At 35.2% G+C, this 19,513-nt stretch overlaps 1 protein-coding gene across 1 annotated transcript; it reads right to left on the minus strand.

Moving 5' to 3' along the window:
- Nucleotides 1-851: 851 nt before the first annotated feature.
- LOC124634728 (protein toll-like) lies at nt 852-18,316 on the minus strand. The gene is made up of 6 exons (XM_047170388.1): nt 18,165-18,316; nt 4,023-4,272; nt 2,769-3,810; nt 2,373-2,688; nt 2,143-2,283; nt 852-2,061 (listed from the first exon to the last, which is right to left on the minus strand). The coding sequence occupies exons 2-6, from the start codon at nt 4,159-4,161 to the stop codon at nt 1,306-1,308; spliced, it is 2,394 nt and encodes a 797-aa protein (XP_047026344.1). The 5' UTR covers nt 4,162-4,272; nt 18,165-18,316; the 3' UTR covers nt 852-1,305.
- Nucleotides 18,317-19,513: the final 1,197 nt, after the last annotated feature.

Genomic DNA, 19,513 nt, shown 5'->3' on the forward strand with positions numbered 1-19,513 from the left:
AAATCAATACAGAACTTTCATTACCGTGAAGATACCGATCAGTATAAGCTTTATGAGGAAAAATGCCCACACAGACGGTTGGGTTAATCAATATCGGCTATCTACCCTTTCAATTAACGTTATAACCGATAGGGCTTCTGAGTCGGAAGTAATTACCGATGTTACGGTATTCAAGTAAATTATGCTTTAAGGTGTTGAAGAAGCCGGTTGAGGATTAAATCAAAGTATCAAGGTAATGAAGGGTTTATTAATTGGGTATCTAGTACTGGAAGGTTAATTTTGCGACCAATAAGTTAAGCCATATTTTGATATGTAGGTATTACTGATGCATGGAAACAATGAACTACTTACCAGCTTTTATTTTGTTTTATTATATTCAGAATACGCCATTCCTGGACTCGAATTACTTCTCAAACGGTGAATTTAAAATTGTTTTTTTTTATCTTGAAAATATTGCTTGCGTCTATGAATATAGGAAGAATTCAATATATTTTGATTTCAGTATACGGTTTAAGAATTAGATGGATCAGAAAAATTTAATAAAATTATGTGAGAACCACTGCAATGCGGATATCGTGTGAAGTCTGACTGGTCTTTACCTGCATCGCCATTATTATATTATTACATTTATTTAGGTTAAAAGCGTTTGCATATTCATTACTCATTAATGGTATAAAACACAGTAAGCTTTAGAAGATAGTTAATTAATCCATTAACTGTCGTACTTATTTATCTTCCAAATTATTCCAGGAGATTATTTTCCAAATGATAGCCACCAGAGCGCTCGTTAAACGCGAGAGGGTGTTAAATATTTATTATCCTAGAGAGAGGTACTCAATGAAATAATCAGCTTGTTGTTAAAGTATAGGTTTTAATATAAGCTGCTGTTTACAACTCTTAACAACATGGAGTTTCCATGAAACTTTAATGTTTTCGTTTATATTAATGTTTCATTAAATTTATGTACACTTACTTAGCTTACATATTGATTACATTTGCCTCTGTTAATCATGATACACACTTCTTTGAAGTAGGCATCACAAGGTTTCACCGCAGAATAACGTTGGGTTTTGATTACTATTCACAGTTACCGTTTACAAACAATAAGTTATTATCCTAATTTTTACATGATAAAATAGTTTTATAAAAATTTTATACAAGCAGTATCCATATATTAAGTACTACCTCCTCTTAACGTAACAATATAAAAAAGAAATGAAGATCCGAAAACTATGATTGAGATCAGATGGTATCGTAGCGGAGAAGTCAGTCTTTACCTCGCTAAATTAAGTATAGAGAGTGTAACTAAACTTGACTGTGTGTCAGTGTGTTCAAATCGTACGTGTTGGGCCAGTCCGGTACTTTCGACAAAGCTATGTTCGAAGGCTCTAGCGATGTCGGTGGAGCGATGAAAATATTCTTCTTACGTTTCAGTTCTTCATATGAAGCGAAGTCATTCAGTAAGTTCATTAGCTTTGCCCAGAAATCTTCCTCGTTCCACTTAAGGGTCGTTCGAACATCGCGTTGCTCTTCTAGGAAAGCGTACACTGAATTCTCCGGTCCAATGTCAGCGAATACATAAATAGTTTTTTCCGCTTTCAACATCTCGCTATGGATTTTCTTGATGTCAATCTGTCCATAGTGTCTTATTAAATAGTTCGGAGAGAAAATGACGATTCTGGCAGAATAATCTCTGACGTAACGTTTAAAGTTTGCCGACCTCACATATCCCATTTTGGAATAATCTGGCAAGTCATAGGATTGGAGTTTCAAAGAATCACAGTTCTGCATTACGGCTATAATTTCTCTGTTGACGAACTCTTCATCGGCCACACTATAGTCAACTGTAATGCGATGTGACCTTGGCGGAGCTGGCTGTTGAATGGAACTTAACTTTTTCTTGACTATCGAATTAATCTGCTTTCTGTAGATTATGAATATGACTAGAATAATTGTGTACAGCGATATGACGATGGTCATGAGTGTTATTACGATCGTGAATCTCATGTAACAAGCCTCCTTGGCCCAGAATGGGCATCGTACATGACGCAAGTCGACAATCTGAAATAATTTTATGAACATTAGTTCTATGTTCTAGTTCAAGATGACAGCGATTGTGATATTAATGTCCTCTGTACTCACCTGAGTTTTAATAGTATCCTGAATATAATCAATAAACAAATAGTTCTCGCACGCGCAGTTAATTGGGTTTTTAGAAATCCATACACGCTTCATAGGTTTTTTCATTACGCTATGATACTCCTTCAATCCTTTTTCATCAGTCTGTAAAAAAAGCACCATTTATAACAATGCTAACGAAGGACGAAAATCAATCGATGAAGGTATTATAATGTTCAGAAATGTATACTCACCCAAAGGTTCTGTATATTATTGTGAGTAATGTCTAAATTCTCGTGGCCATTCACCCACCAATCCTCAAAAGCCACTTTAAATTCATTGTGACTTAAATTCAATAGCTTCAAATTATAAGTGTGGGCAAAAGGCGACGCCCTTTTCACCAGCCAAGAATTGTTCGCCAACTCTTTGTCCTCAAAATCAAGTTTATTGTAAGCCAGAGATATTGACATTCGCTGTTTATTGTTACTGAACAAATACGACGAAATCGTTTTCAAATTATTGTGTTCCATTTCCAAGTATATTAAGCTAAGTAGCGACGAAAAGGTTTGCCTGTAATAAAAAGTAAATTATGTCACATACCGTAATCGAATGAAAGGATATTGAGCAGACACGAATAAAATTTTACTTACCCAGATATTTCCACCAAAGAGTTATGACATAATTTAAGCCTCTCCAATCTTACTAAAGACGAAAACAATTTAGGCTTTAGCTCGCTCAATTGATTGTAACTCAAGTCCAACTCGAGGAGGTTTATTTGATCGTTAAAAATGGCCTCGGGTAGGGATTTTATGTCATTGTACGCTAATGATATGTTCGTTATCAGGGGCGAATTGGCAAACACGTCGTATGGTGTAGTCTCTAGCCCACTCCTCTGAATATATATTTGCTTCAAGTTTGGCAAATCCCCAAAAAGGTATTTAGGAAGCTCTTTCAGTTTGACGTCATTGTTAAGTATCACCACGGTTTCAAGCTCAGCGTTATTTCTGAACAAGTTCTGGGGTAGCGATGAAAATTTGTTGGAAAATAATGTCAGTTTCTTTAATTTCTTTAAGGGTTTAAATATCGAAGCTGGAAGTTCGTTAAGACCATTAGAACTCAGATCTAATTCTTCAAGAACGTCGACGCCTGTGAAAAGGTCTTTAGAAAACCAGGTGACGTTACTCTGCCACAGGGAAAGTTTTCTTAAGAAAGATAAATGGGAAAATAAATTCGAAGATATATTGGTCATGTGATTGTGACTAATTTCTAAAGTTTCAAGCTTTTCAAGTGGCTTGAACAACTCCTCGGATAAGTTGATGGTGTTCGATCTTATGTTCAGCCATGTTAACTTGTTTATGTCCGTAAACAAGTTGTCTGGGAGATGCGTAATCCCATTTATCGACAGAAGTAACTTTGTTAAGTCTTGTAATCCTGCAAAATGTTTTCTGTCGAAGTACCCTGAGAGGTTCTTTGCATTTTGGAATATGAGCGCCATCGTTTTGGACACTCCCATGTTAGTCAATACATCTTTGAACGAGGACGCCGGTAGTGGACAATCCTTAAAACTGACCGATTTAAAAGAACTCATTGTGTTGGCACATTTTGGTAACTTGCTGTAGTCAAGACTCGTTGCGTTCTCGCATTTAATATTTATGTAGATGTTCGGCAGTAAATTTATTTTTACTGTCCGACCTGAAAAGTTTTATTTCACGTTAATAAAAATACTGCTGAAATATAAGACACTTGAAAGCGACTTTAAAACCGAACATGACGTTATCCGCTTACGGTGACGTAACGGAAAGTGGAAAAGAAGTTTGTGTGAAGAAAAATTGAAATCACAATAGTAAAACTTGCGACTCGGCTTTAAAAGGCATTCGTAAGCGTCAACATTTAAGTGCACTCACCATCGATGTTGCAATTGAGTTCAACGGCGAGCGTGCCACCGCAAACGCAGTTAGGCTCACTCGGACACATCAGCCGCGCTGCACCAATTATTTGTAGTGTCAGCGCGGCCACCGCTGCATATATTACTTTACGATACATGGCTAGGCCCACGCGACAGCTAACAACATTTACTTCATCCGCTGTTTCACCATATGCTGCAGAATTAGCACTTTGATCTTCGTCCAACCCATGTTTTCCTTTTCATTTGACCTGTGAACAATTAGAAACTCAACATGATTGCTTTTTCGTATAAACTGATGTACATGTATTGGTTTTCATTTGGTTTCGAGTGCCGGCTGTGGAATTGATTCCGCTATTCATAGTTTACAAGCATGGCCAACAAAAAGCGCTGGGAGATAAATTGCCAAGCGGCAAATATAATGGAACTGTCTGTGTGATAGCCAGTTATCTCGGTACACCGCACATGGATATTTTCCATTATTAATAAAACCTATCATAAGGTTATTAAAATGGTGTAATTTTATTCATTGCGTTGCACACATAATATATTTATCATAAACCAAAATATGTACTGTTGAGTATTTATCCAGTAAAAGCAGTAATTGCGTAGATTATTTACTGAGTATTATTTTACTGTTTAACAACATGGAGCAGTTAAGTAAATGAAATGAGTAATTAAGCTCATTATATATTATTTAAAATTAATTGCGTTAAATTACGTCATGTGCTAAGTTGTAAAATCTGGTCCAATTGTATCTTTCATCTAGTACAGAAAAACAGAATAACATTACTCAATACTAGGTACCCTGAAAAGCTAAAATTATTATTGTGATGCTATCATTCAATTTTGACGAACCAAATATCTAATCTTAATCAACAGTAGATTTATTTCAAAGAGTTATATAAATATATAAATAAATAAACCCCCTTACTTATAAAATCTCTAATCACCTACTAAGCAACATTTTAACTAATCACTACTTAAAATCTTAAGTAGTGATTAAATGTTAGTTAAGACATGCTTAAACAACGTTTATAAGTAAGAATTTATTAAACAGCCCTTAAGTATTACTTATATATAATTCACGTATAAAAGTAAGGCTGAAAATGTTTATATCCAAAAAAAAAAAATATAGGTAGACATATACCTGGTACCTACCTACATGTAAGCGTATAAATAGCTATGTACTCTGACTAAGGCAGCTAATTAAAAACTCTTAGTTCGCTACATATTCATTGCTCAACCCTCTATTACATTTTCATATGTAACAGCAAATGAAACACTGTGCACCACATCTAGACCATCATGGTTGTGTTAAGTCAAGAGCAAGTGAGTTTTAACCGGGAGAGAACAACCGCATGCCGACCGCTGCGACACCGCCCGACTTCGGCCGACACCACCCGACTTCGGTCGACTTCGTCCGATACCGCACGGCTCCGCCCAACAGGCCACCAGACCGTTATCACAATTTCCGCAATAGGATTAGGTTTGTTTTAATGAACCGCTTTAGGTCGGACATGCTTTTTTCAAACAGATAACAAATGGCTTTTGTTTTTGTGCTATCGATCTTCAACTGATTGGAGCAGTAAAGGGTTTTTTCCCTTTCGAAGTCTGGATTGGTTTCATAAATAGCTTTCCCTGTCACTAGATATTTTGTTTTTCTGGACCTATCATCTGAAATCACTAAGGCGGAAAATTCATGATAATACATTTCATTGCATAACTAGGTGAAAGGAAACTTTATTTAGTAACCTATTTGAATTCTACTTCGAGACATGAATCAAGGGAACCACCGATGCAATAATTGCTCCTGTTAAGCTGCAACCGATCTGATAATTCCAAGTAGACAATCCAGTTGATAGTGCCGACTTGAATTTATCGAGTAGGGAAATATCTGGCGTTCCGAGACCTTCCTGAAGACAATCGAAATTGGATTGAGAATATATTGTGGCTTATGTCACAGCACTACAGGCTAGATAAGTTAGAAATCGATTATGGAGTATCGAAATCGATTTTATTTCTAAGAAGAAAAATGCTAGTGTTTTCTTTATGTATGCCATTGATATTGTTATGTATACTGTATAAGATAGGTATTACTTCTAAGAAGTGACAGAATGACAGTTATTTTGATTGATGCCTGCCTTTGTTATCCTTAGAGTGTTTACTACAAGAGACGAGTCCGGCGTCCTTGAAAGTTATCTTATTATCTTAATATATTTTCTCAAGATACGCTTTTTTTGGGGTAAATTTATGTAACCTTTTTGTCGTCCTGCTGCTGGGCACAGGCCGCCTCTTACATCTTTGTATGAGAGAGTGTGGAGGATCCTGCTTTAAAGATTGAGCGTTAATCACTACGCTTGCTCAATGCAGGTAGATGATTTCAGACTTTCTTGTCCAGGTTTCCTCGAGATGTTTTCCTTCGGCTTTTAATCAGCCATTGTTGTCTAAGAAACACGTACCTACTTAGGAAGTACATACAAACTTAGAATGGAACCCACATACATATGAAAGGTTTGTGCTTTACCCACTTGGCCACAACCACTTTCTTACTTACTTATGATTATAATAAGACTGTGTTCTATTTTCACACCTACTGCCATATTTATACGACTGATTATTCTCATAAATATTTATGCTTTGCATTTCCCACTACACATACGCTTGATCGGTAAATCCTTTATTGAAAATTCTCTGTTGGCATTAACCCCCTAATGCATACGTCTGTAGTTGTCACTTCAGTGTCATGCTCTATCATTAGCAAGGCTGTGGATATTCGTAATTCAGAAGACAACCCTTAGCTCTGACAGGCGTGATTAAAATAATTGATGATAGTGCACGAGTGAAACGTGCAGGGTTGACATTTTTAAAGTTACTAATTGTTAACGTAATATATCGTTGGTTTTACTGGCAGTCTTGAAAATATTCATGTTAGCAACTTGTCAAATTCTTTAGTTTAAATAATCATCATTAATTTAAGAGCCCAGCTCTTGTCGGTGCAGCTCCTTCCATTTACACCTATCTAGCGCCAACTCCTGAACTTTGTTATACGTCACAACCTTCACCTTTTCTTTAGTTTAAATAATACTACAAAGAAAATTAATTTATACTATTTATGAAAAACATTGACTGTTTTAGATTGTCTTTCATATTACACGTATGTTTAAAGGATGTTTTAGTTTCAAGTAAATTTTCGTTAATAGGCAGATTTATTTCCACGTATTTTGGTAGTTCCCGCTCAAGAAGTAAATAAGAAAACACCTCTTGAGAACTAGTTACCTTCATCCTGTTACACAGCACGTACATTCCTAATGTAGCAATTAAAACTTATGTAATGAGCACACAAACTACTTACTAAAGCAACAACATTTGAGATTGAAACATTTGGTAGGTACTTCATAAATTAATTTAGTCTGTTAACCCATTTCCTACGGGAACCCGAGTAAGCCGCTTTTCTCAAGTAACGACTAAAGTAGCAATTTTGAACAGGCATCATACCTCCTTGTATAAAACGAAGAATAGAGAGCAATCTTGTAAATAAAGCGAAGATAAAACAAAGAAGATAAAAATATGATTTTATTTCGGATACAAACAGCAATTTAGGACGGCCTAAACATGTTTATCGAGATAAACCGTTTACTGAAAAAGGTAAATCTAATTTACCGGAGCGACGGTTAATATTCCAGTTCCTTTTGATAGTTTTCCGTGGGATTAGGAACAAGAAAAGGTGAAAATTTAGTTTGCATAAACAAGATAGCCTCGTAGAATGTTGATCACTTGTTTTGCATCCTCCGACCTAGTTCTGAGAATAGCAGCACTAGCTAAACCGAAACTTGTACAAAACCGTCTGCGAAGTTTTGAAATAGATAGATTAGTAAATAAGTTCTTTCTTTGTACTGGAGAAAATTATGAACGATGTGGTTTTATAAGTAAGCTGTATTAGAGGATGGTTTAGATCGATATAGACCTTTGAACTTATAACCTTCTCATGCCAGCGTTTTTACTATGATTCGATCTGTTTCTCTTTAGTAACATTCACAGATATTGAGTATTGAAATTCAAACAATGGTATCTAGGCATATGAATATATTATGGCCTTGTTCTTGGAATACAACTGTAGAATACATTAAATGGACAGTTCATGCCTACATCAGTACTTAGGTACATAAACACTACCTAGTATACCTACGTTCATTGGTTTCGGTGACCTGAAGTACCTTCTAAATTATGATCAATAGTCTATGTCAAACCCTAGTGTATGATAATTGTACTTAACCCAAATACTTACTGTATTTGATTAGCCTAAAATTTTGTATTTTATGATGTTAATTAAATTGATAAGAAATAACTAAATACAGACTACGTAATTTTTAACAAGTAGGTTCGTTTGGAACCTTAAAAGATCTGAACTAGAGGAAAATATTTTTATCACCTTTCTCAGTGCCGACAAGTTACCTGATAAGGAGTCACCTATAAGTGCCTCTTACAATAAGTATGATCCTCACTAATCCTTATCTCCTCAAACATTATGTTAAAACCTAGCTCCAGACTGTCAAAAAACAAAACACGACTATCCAAAACGAAATCCAATAGGTACAGTCGGAGCCAACTTGCATAAATCCGATTATCATAGCGGTACGCGACAGATATGGAACAAAATACAATATACGATGGTACAGTCAAACGCAGCATATGCGGTTGGCGTTCGAGATAAATGACCACTGCATTACACAACTTTTTCAGGGGGAACTAAGTTGCTAAGTGACTAAGTACCGTAACGGCAGTTTTTGTTTGGGTGGCGATATTTTTTGGTGAGGAGAAAGTTATTTCCTACATACTCATATGTTGGTACACATATGTAGATTCAGTTTTGTCCTCATATAAGGCAATGTCTATAGGAAATGCAACCATGATCTAAAGTGCATCTAAGACTGACTCCCTCATAAATTATAAATGATATTAATTTTTAATTGAATATTGTTTTGCACATTATATTTTCGAAGGACACGGTGTCCAGCATAGACCACATTTTCAAGAAAATAAAAAAATATTTACACTCTGTAATCTATGCGACATGTGGTGGACTCGTACAATTGAAACAGTCTAACCGAAGATTCGTAAAAGACACCATTCAAAACCAAGTGACATTTGAACACCAGTCGCCACACAACATATGAGCTACCAGCCATCAATCAATAATTATACACAATCATAAAAGACAAATTTCGTTTACACCAAGCACGATACAAGTAGGTACTCAAGACGATCTGCCGTGGTTCAAGTTTATAAGGAAGCTTTCCCCTTGGGAACCGTCAGGCCCTTAATCAAACTGTTAAGCAAGCTCAAGAAGTTAGTTCGAGCTCTTCGCCACTAAACCCCGCAAAACATAATTGTTGCCACTATCTGTTACACTAATTTAGACTGTATTAATAGTGCTTGTGATGTAAGTAGCGTTATAGTGTATATGCGTCTTAAGTTATTGTGTAAGGCAGTTGCATTAAATTAATAGGGTGTTCGAACAAAATAGAAATCTGGGAATGTTTCTCATTTCTTTGAACTGGGTCTGGGTATAGGAGCAATATTTGACATGATATTGAAAGTAAGAGCTTTGAATGTTAAATATTGCGAACACATAATTCAGATCAATTTATTAAATAGTACCTACGCGAATGCTGAAACTTAATGCTCATTTTGGACTCTTGTGTCAAATTCTGCAAACCAGCCCTAATACCTATAAACATAATGGAAACTGTCTCTGTTTATAGAACAACTTCTTAATACTGCCCAGTGAAGACGTCAGCGACAACCTCAGCCGGAGTTTCCTATCTCAAACTTGGGCTTGAAGACGATTCTCCGCAATATAGACCGATTCCAGTCCAATGCAAATTATTCTTGAATTATCCAGAATATTCCTCGACATTTACAAGAAGGATACAACCAGTTGATATACGATCTTGGGTTAGTTGTTATGCAAGAGATAAGGCTGGCTGGTAATAGGAATAAATTAAACATAGCTGACGGTACGAGCGGTGTCTTGTAATCTATGATAATTCTGCATCACTGCAAGATGTAAGAACGGATAACGTGTTTGTCAATGTGGGAAGTTTGCACTGAAGACTTTTAGATCTCCATGTATTTTTCTGTATGTGGTGTGTTTCTCTGTATGTGGATTCCTGAGGAAATTACTTACGATAAGTAAACAAACTGATTACTTTCTGGGCCTATGTCATCGCATATTCTCATCAAAAAACTGTACAAGTACATTCCACTTTTGTGGCCTATGATTATACGAATGAAAAGCGCGTTCAGAAAAGTAGTTTTATAACTCTAACTGTTAAATAATTCTTAGCAGTAAGCTAAGAATTATTTAACAGTTAGAGTTATAAAACTACTTTTATAAAATCTAACTTCATAAATGCTACTAAAGCATTTATGAAGTTAGATTTTATAAAAAAGGGATAGAATTTTCTTTGACGGGGTTTTCAGGCCATTTATCAAATAATATATCATTACGTTACGGGCAAATGCACTCATATCATTTTTACGCCCACATAATTTTACACTTCTTCAGTCTTCCATCGAGAGATGTAGCAGACTTTATTACGACGGAATAAAGGCTAATTTCGTATGACAAAGATATTTTCTGAGAATAAACTCGTGGTATCAGGTGCGGTGAGGTCGTAAGCTCGTCGGATTTAAGGCTTCGCATTCCAGGTGTTACGTTACTGAGGTACACTCACAATTAGACGGGTTCAGCAAATTGATGTTGTTTATGAGACACTGGGTAGCATTGGGTAACACTGAGTAACACTGGGTAACACTCGGTAGCTTTGGTATAATGAGGTTTTTAGCAGTCAGTTGAAATTGGAGTGGTGAGTAATTGTCTTTCGTCTTGTTAGGGAAAATTGACTTCGTTAAAGCAACATGTTGTTTTTTAACAAAAGCTTTGTTAAGACAACAGGCATGTTTGTAAACATCATTTATTCAAAATTACAAAATGAGCTAATAAAATAAATAGGCTAAAAGTTATTCCGGATAATTACCTCATACCTACCACCTTATAATTTGTTAACCGAAGAAGAATATGTTATCAAACCACACCTTCAAATATGCTTGAAACAGACAAATTTGCTCATTACCTTATTCAAATATAAACCCACTAATAAGTTAATTAACCCCACTTCTATAAATACATTTTAAATGTTGAAAGTACTTTGTACAAAGTCTGGGAATTTTAGCACGTGTAAGTCACACTAAGGGGTTTATTCGCAGCTTCGCTATGTAATTATGAAGAAAAGAACAATGAGTGCTCGCCTTTATAAGTGTTAGGACTATTGTATGACAAAAGAAGGCTTAACGTCGGACAGACAATTTAGGGACTATATTTATTTGTCAAAGACATTTGTGTTAAGGTTCATTATTTTATTAAAAAGGCTTTATTGTTTGTTGATTATCCTTGTTATTAAATGTTGATTTGATAGGTAAGATATTGTCGAGAATATGACTGATTTTATATCACGTTAAGCAATATAAATGGCCGTAAGTAGGTTATGTAACGGGATGATGATGATGTTATCGATCAAGTCATAAAACTTATTGAGAAAACAAAAATTGAAACGAAAATAAGTTATTGTTATAACTATTTTACTTAGTAATATCGAGTCTCTTTGTAGTTCTAGAATCTAACAAAAACTATTTCCAAGTACCTACAAAAGAAGTGTCAACACAAAAACTACTTACATAAGATAATATTTCACACCTCTTTGAACATTTCTAATATCTTTATCTTTACCTTTCGACCCTCCTGTCATTGTCACGAGCAGCTGGCACGTATTTTATTTAGCCCCGGTTAGAATTACAAACGGTATCGTATTTACGAATGTAAAACATTAATTGACGTAACAAACTGTGTTGACGTGATGAAAATTTGTTTCGTTTATCAAAACTCTGTAGTTTATTTGAAATTCTCAACAGATTTTGGAAGATACCTACATAATTTTGGATGAATTTAGTTTGCAAACTTTTAAAGACGTCAAAGCTTTGCAAAGTTTCTGTAACGTAATTTAAGATACGGACGTTGGAAGATCTGATCTAAATAAGAGTCAGTTTAGTTCACGTAATTTATTTCAGCAACCAGTTTACAGCACAGAATAGTAGCATCTAGCATTAAAAATACATTAAATTTATTTTCTTGGAAACTATAAAAGGTAAACTTTTCACACGTCTACTTCACAACAAAGTTACAAAAGGTAAGACGTTGAAAGAATACCGTTGATCCTAGCTCTCCTTCGCGTAAAGCCCACTGGAATTACAGAAAAATAACGCCCAAGAAAACAACGAACGCAATAAAATCCTACTTAGGTGATAACACAATAAAAACTAGAGCGGCACATAACGTAATTCTATTACGAACATAAAACTCCCATCGGCTTTGTTTACGTAAAAAAAAACTGTCGTAATAATTTTATTTCCTTTGCCTTTCCGACATCACTATACCTGTTGTTCTTTCTCTTTGTTGATCACTCAAGTGATAGCAATGAGGGACAATGGACCTCCCGGACGAGTTAGGGTTGGTATTCGGGCTTTTATTGTCTCAAGGTCATTCGTTTAATTAATTTGTCATTTAGGGGTGGTTGAGTGACAAAAGTAAGGCCGACCCAACTCGTTTGCTTATCTCAATTTAAATAGTTGGTGTTGTATTGTTAGCTGTTTTCATTGAAATGAACTAGGTAGATCGGTGTTTTATCGACTATTTATTAAGATAAAATCGACCCCTTTAAAGTGTAAAGTATACACATACACTTACGTTACAAAGACTGAACGTTACGAGGATTACATAAAGGAAAATAGATAGGTACAAAGCGACACAGATTTTTCCCATCTCCTTTTCAAATTGTACCCAAGAGATCGAACAAAGCCAAAGCGCGACTAGGCTTACACATAACGTTTCATTCGAACTGAAAATGGAAAAAGTACAAGCTGCCTATCACCTCGCGGAATTGTGAGAGTCAATCGTCGGAAATGGATCTTTGCGATGTTCGCTGGCGATAGTAATCGATGCCAATAGGAATGGCGCAGTGGGGACTCGGCCTTCGTTGTCGAGCGCAGACCAGAAACCCTGACCTCTGGGTCAGGGCTTTGTTGTTGCATCGAGATAAATATTTGTATGGCCTTGTTTTGCTTCAGGACTAAAGTGTTTGTTACGTGATGTGGTAAGTGCCTTATGATTTATTGATAGTCGTGCCTATAGATGATTTGTGGATTTTGGTTGAGTTTTATGGTAGTGTGATATTTAAAACTTATGTAGTGCTTTTAATAGATGAATGAGAGAATAGATAAAGCTTAGATTTGATTCACCAATTTTTGTCAGTGATACAAATAAAACTACAAACAAAGTTAGGTTAAACTTGAGGAAAATCCTTTTTAATTAATTAGATATATATGTCTCTTATTATCCTTTTTGTGAGCACCCAAGTTGGTTTACACAGGAATATATTAAAAGAACAAACACAAGAAAACAACCCCAAAGTTTTATTTACCCATTATTTTTTGACAATATAAGTAAATGATACTCCTTTAAGACTTATGTGTATAACATAAGAAATATAAACATTATTTCATGTTAAACTTCGTAATACGATACATCCCGGGAATCTCCCTGAGGGCAATGGGTCATACGCCCCTGACATGTCTTTTTTATAAAGAAATATGTAACAGAGGTAGAGATAACAAAAAATCTACGGGATTCTACGAAGCCTCTTATTCCCAGATGCAATTAAAACCGACCTCGATAGGAATAGGTACGAGTGTTTCTTTGTACCTAATGGTATTGGCATTTTGGAGGTGAGAACTATCAACGGATTCTATTATTATATATCGATTTACGCATGAAAACGTTTCTAGTTAGTATTGGTGTTTTGTATTAAAAAAAATGTATCTGTAATTGTTCTGAGAATGTTGCACTACCTATTACTTTTATTTATATAGCCCTGTGGTTCCACCTGCGTCTCGGGGAATTACTTCCCGCATCCAGATAAAAGGAACCCCATGTCCTTTCTTGGAGCCTTAATTAGTATCTGTGACTTTTATTTAAATTGTTGGCTTTAGAGCGCGACAGACAGAGAGACAGGCAAATTTACTTTCGCATTTATAATATGAGTAAAGATTAGTGGTGATGTGGGCCTTCTTGTGAACAACTAATGCCTGTATTAGGAAAGTAATACCTGTATTAGGAGGCCATAATCTGCAATAATAATTTAGTAGTTACAGAAGTTTTTATGTAAGTATAAAGAGGCCTATTTGTTAGTTTTCCATTACCAAGAGGTTTAACAAAACCGTTTATGAATTGAATTTCTATGAAACAAATGTGATCTGCTAATTAGAAACATTTAAGTTGTTTTAAGTATGTTACTATGTAATTCTCATACTTGTGTGTGAAAATTAATTAAGTACATGTTAGTAAAGTAAAATCTTAATTAATATAAACGAATGAATGTGGTAAATATGTTACCACATTTATATTTTTTTCTGATTCTCTTCGGATAATGAAATTATCTCGGGGTGGGTTTCTAGCCTGAATACAATAATTCAATGTTGCTTATCTGGCCGTGACAATCCTATTAGGAAAAAAGGTTAACCAGGGAGTTCTCACAAAGCACCTTTTCCTAATCAAGTGAAAGTCCCGTATATGTATTATATTTTTGAAACAAATATGTTTAGGTGCACATTGTATTTGCACCTTTACATACATTGTCACCAATGTCCAATAGATAATATCTATCATAGTTAGGGTCTATTATTTAATCACCAGTTAACTCTGAAGAATTATGTTTGTCATTTTTTCAGGTTTATTTTGTCTAACCGGCATACTTATTCCTCAAATTGACGTTAACTGATGATTGAAAATCGGCACCTGATATAACAAAACTAATAGGATCAGTGTCATGTTAATTGTACCAAATCATTTATGAATCAGATATTAAATTGGTTTATGACAACTTTTCCTTGTTACCATTAAATCTTCTAAGTAATGAAAAACCGGTGCTGATACCCAAAACAATACATTCTTTGTTTTTATTTTCCTCAGAGTATGGCTGTCGTATTTCACTTGCAGAAAATATTTACACTATATAAACTGAGAATGTATGAAAAGAAACGAATAGGCGTTCTATCTCCGATGCCAATAAATTATTACTGCGTGTATCGACTTTTCTGTCTCACTGAGCTATTACTAAGTAACGCGATAGAATGATTCCAAAACCACTGATGGTACGATATATATGGGATTTTTGTAAAGATGTATGTAGAAAGTAATTTAAAACTTAGGTACTTATATAAATTAAATCCTCGTTTTTTTGACGATTGAAATGGCACACATAAAACACTTACAAATCCATATAAAATTGTGGGTAACTTTTTATTCGGGTAAGTTAAGTAGTTCCCCCTGTTAACCTGTTAAACCTGCGAACTCAAAGAGGAAGATGTCCAGGATAGAGCGAAGTGGAAGAAGAAGATACGGAAAGCGGACCCCGTCACAAGACGGGATAAACGCTAAGAAGAAGAAGAAGAGGTTAAGTAGATCCCCCATGAGGATGAAACCACGGACGAAGAGTCATTCCAAAATAATAATATTGTAAGTTAACAATTTTTTTTTAGTAGAAAGTAATAAAAAGAATATTCAAAACTTAACCAAAAGGTGTAAACTCCTACAAAGATTACCAGACGATTATTTGCATTTTAAAAACACGTTAAAAGAAATAACTTTTAAATTAACCCTTTACCTATTATGAAAAATATTGTTGGGCTTTAATTACTTTTTCAGACGATAGCGGGAGACAATATTTACAAAGTGCTACGACCTGCGACGAACTTTTCAAATTATTAATTAAATTGGTTGGGTCGGTTACATTTTGAAACTTATTTTAAAAGGAAAGGCTGTTGATGAGATATTTATCTGAACGGACAATCTGCGCCCACAAAAAAAAAGAATATTTTAAATTAATATTATAGCTACTGTAACATAAAAATCTTCTCTTAAACCCTTTAAAAAACGTTAAATTCTGTTAACGTGTTTCATAAAATATACAACCATAAATTTCAGTTAATATTACTCCAGGATTTCTAAGAAATGAATTCTACGAAGTTTGTTTATTGCTTTTATCCCCAGAATATAACCAAATAAAACACATAAAATTTAATCTTTTGTGGTAACAATAGTAGTTCATTATAATAGTAGATATGTATAGCTTATTCATAAATCAAATATTTCGACTGTAGTTAAACATCATGCATCATTTGTCACGATGTGGTGCCTAATAAACAGTTACACATAATATTGGTATGTATATAATAACCATAAAAGCCGAAACTCAAACATCAATGTTCATTGCTCATAGATTACAGCGTTCGATACCTTTGATTAGTGAACGACACACACACACGCACACACACACACATGCTCAATCTGTCTACCTCATGTACTACGGACTGATAGTTAGAGGTGTATTCTCAAGGCACAATGCTAGATATTAGCAAAGATCAACAATACAGACCTTTGGTGTGTTCCTAAAGACATGTAATCATGGTAATTTGTTAATTGACGCAGCTATAATTTGTGGCTATCTACGGAAGTAAGTCGACAAGCGACGAATAGTAGAGATTAATATTCTGCTGGTACCAGAAGTAGAAGTGATTATCCCACAATATTCCAGAAACAGCTATCTAAATATTCACCAACCCAACCAAAACTCCCATTGTTAGAACATTGATCCAATTAACCACGAGACGGAAATAAGGGTTTACTCAAACAAAATATATAGCTATAACTTAACCTTCGTATAATAAACTTCGCGAATCAAGTATAATTTCGACAGAAAATGAACATCTGCCCTCGGCCTTATTTGAACGCTCGGTGCAGATGATGAATTCCCTTTTTTAATTTCACTGAAATGGAACAATGCCAACATAAAAGCATCGAAGAAAAAATATTAAGGAAAAGCCCGCTTTAAAAGTAAGAAGGAAAAATTTTGATATTGAAATTTTTTGATTAATGTTTGATGGAAGCCAGTTTTGAAGTTTACAATCTTTCGCCTCAAGAAAAACAATGTTAATCTTTTGTGTTATTAGAACAAAAAAAGTTTTGTATTTGAAATACCGAACCTTTACAATGCTCATCAAAAGAACGCTATATAAAACTAAATACGAAAACGTAAACAGTGACACGAAACACTACACTCACACGAAAAACGAAAGTACGTGAGAGGAAAAATAACTCATTAAGCCTGTACAAACAAACTAAGTGCAGAAAACAACGTAGCTAAACAAAAAGCGAAGCATTCTCGTGTAAAGATCTCACGAGGAACCGAGCGGTGCCTATGTTGGTATCAAAGGGCCTAATTAATTAACTCGAGCGCTCGTGACGGTATAGAATACGACCCCCGGGTGTAAGCGAGGGTAAGCGCCAAATAGACACTTGTATATCCGTAAAAGGAACCTAATGTGAGCTTATTGTGCGCATTTCAGTATTTACTGAACACGACGTAACAGCTCAGTAAACACACTTAAGGTACAAATAAAAAATCAAGCACAAAAGGAGGAAGATACTAGATGTCGTCAAGCGATGGTTATCAAAATAAATTGTCTAATAAAACCTTACGCAAAAGGCGTTGACGGCGAGATAAAGCTGCCATTGAAAAAGCAAGGCCCGTAAAGTACACGTAGTGATTTTTTTTTCATAATTATTCAAGCCGTTTTTCTCGGCCACAAAACGTATTGTTTCTGGCACCAAGTGGAAGTTTGGAACTAGAACAATTGCGAGAGTTTTTGTACGGTTATTGTTGCCGGCGTTAAGCTCGTATCGCGGGATGAAATATTACTTGCTTACACACGAAACACCGTTGCGTTGGCAGGATATTTACCCCATTTTTGTTTATGTAAATTTTACGCACCATACTCAGAGATTTCATTACCATAATATTAGCTCGGGGCTCATAATATGAACGGAAGGACTGTGTTGCGCACAGTATTAGTTCCAGTAAATTATGGCATATTACACCTCGAAACCAAATGAACCATCACCGGGTATAACGTAATTTGCGGTTTTGTGAAACAATAAAAAACGGAATATAGTTTCAAAATGACTTACCTGTTGCGAAGTAGTTTCAAGCACTTAATAACTAACAATTAATTTAACACCAACGCTAATAATACTATTACGGAATTTTTCTAATAAAACGTCCAAATACAGTGGCAATGTCTGAAGGAAATTGAGAAAAATCTCTCTACGTCAATACTGTTGTAGAGGGGAGCGTAGCCAGGCAGCGCTACGAGGGCTACGACGCGACTACCGTGCTACGCCGCCGATAGCTACGGCTGCAAACAGCGACTGCAAATAAAGACAGCAGGAGTCGGTCGGCGATCGGCGGAAACAGCCGAGCGCGACCCGAAGCACAAAGTTATTTAAGGGCGTTTACAAAGTAGCTTGATTTTAGTCGCAGATTGTCATCATTATGATATGACTTAACTAAGTAAAAAATGGGTTGGAGGCGCAACCGTGCTATATTTTATTTAGGGTAATTTAGGAGAGACTCTTCCAAAATTTTTGTTATTATCATCTTATTTTTTGCCTACATAAATTGCCTTCCATTTACTTGTGAGTACATGATGATGTTCATTATTATATCAAACAAATGTATTTCAACTCGTCAAATCGGCGATGATTACTGAAATCATGGCTTTTCCTAAACTTTCATCAAATACTTTCATATTTCCATCCACAGATTTACAATAATTTCCGTATGACCACATACATTTTTACGTCCAGGTGTATTCCCTAGCTAAGAATAAACAACCCCGTGTCATCCCCGGAGTGTCGTGAGAATAAGGGTACGCAGGACACACCTGTGCACTGAAAGCATAGAGGTGACTACAACTAGTTGTACGCGCGGATTCACTCACGCTTAAGATTTTTTTGACAAGTAATTAAATTGGTTTTTGTGGCTAAGGAAATAATAACGGAGATTTTTTTTTAGTTATTTATTTTGTGAAAAGCTCTTCACTGAAAAACTATTAAATTCACCGTATATTATTTTGGCAGGTTTTATGAATCACAACGTCACCTTGTCTGTAATAATTTGGCCCAGTTTAATTAATTAAATTAATCATTATCAATGTTTGATTTAAGAACTATAAAAAACTATCTTACTTATTCAATCGTCAGATATCTGCAAGTAAATCTTGTTAAAATTATTTGAGCTGTTTCAGGAATTATTTGGAACAAACGAACTATAATAAATACCGAGTAACTATTCATAAATACTTTCTTTGAGAACCTTATTTAGACAAACAGACATTTCAATTCATATATTAGATCATATATTAGACGTCAAGATTTGTATTCCTTATATGTCACATGGGTTAATGGCAGGCGCGCCACGTAGGACCGCCATGCGCCACTCTGATCTGAAGGGAAACGTATGACGTATTCATTAACAT

Source organism: Helicoverpa zea, chromosome 11 (assembly GCF_022581195.2).
Source record: "Helicoverpa zea isolate HzStark_Cry1AcR chromosome 11, ilHelZeax1.1, whole genome shotgun sequence".
Taxonomy (NCBI): Eukaryota; Metazoa; Arthropoda; class Insecta; order Lepidoptera; family Noctuidae; genus Helicoverpa; species Helicoverpa zea.

Coding starts and splice junctions, on each gene's coding strand:
- LOC124634728 (XM_047170388.1), bottom strand. CDS start 4,161: ATGTATCGTAAAGTAATATATGCAGCGGTGGCCGCGCTGACACTACAA. Junction 3,811..4,022: donor ACTCAATTGCAACATCGATG/GTGAGTGCACTT, acceptor AAAACTTTTCAG/GTCGGACAGTAAAAATAAAT. Junction 2,689..2,768: donor TCTTTGGTGGAAATATCTGG/GTAAGTAAAATT, acceptor TTTTTATTACAG/GCAAACCTTTTCGTCGCTAC.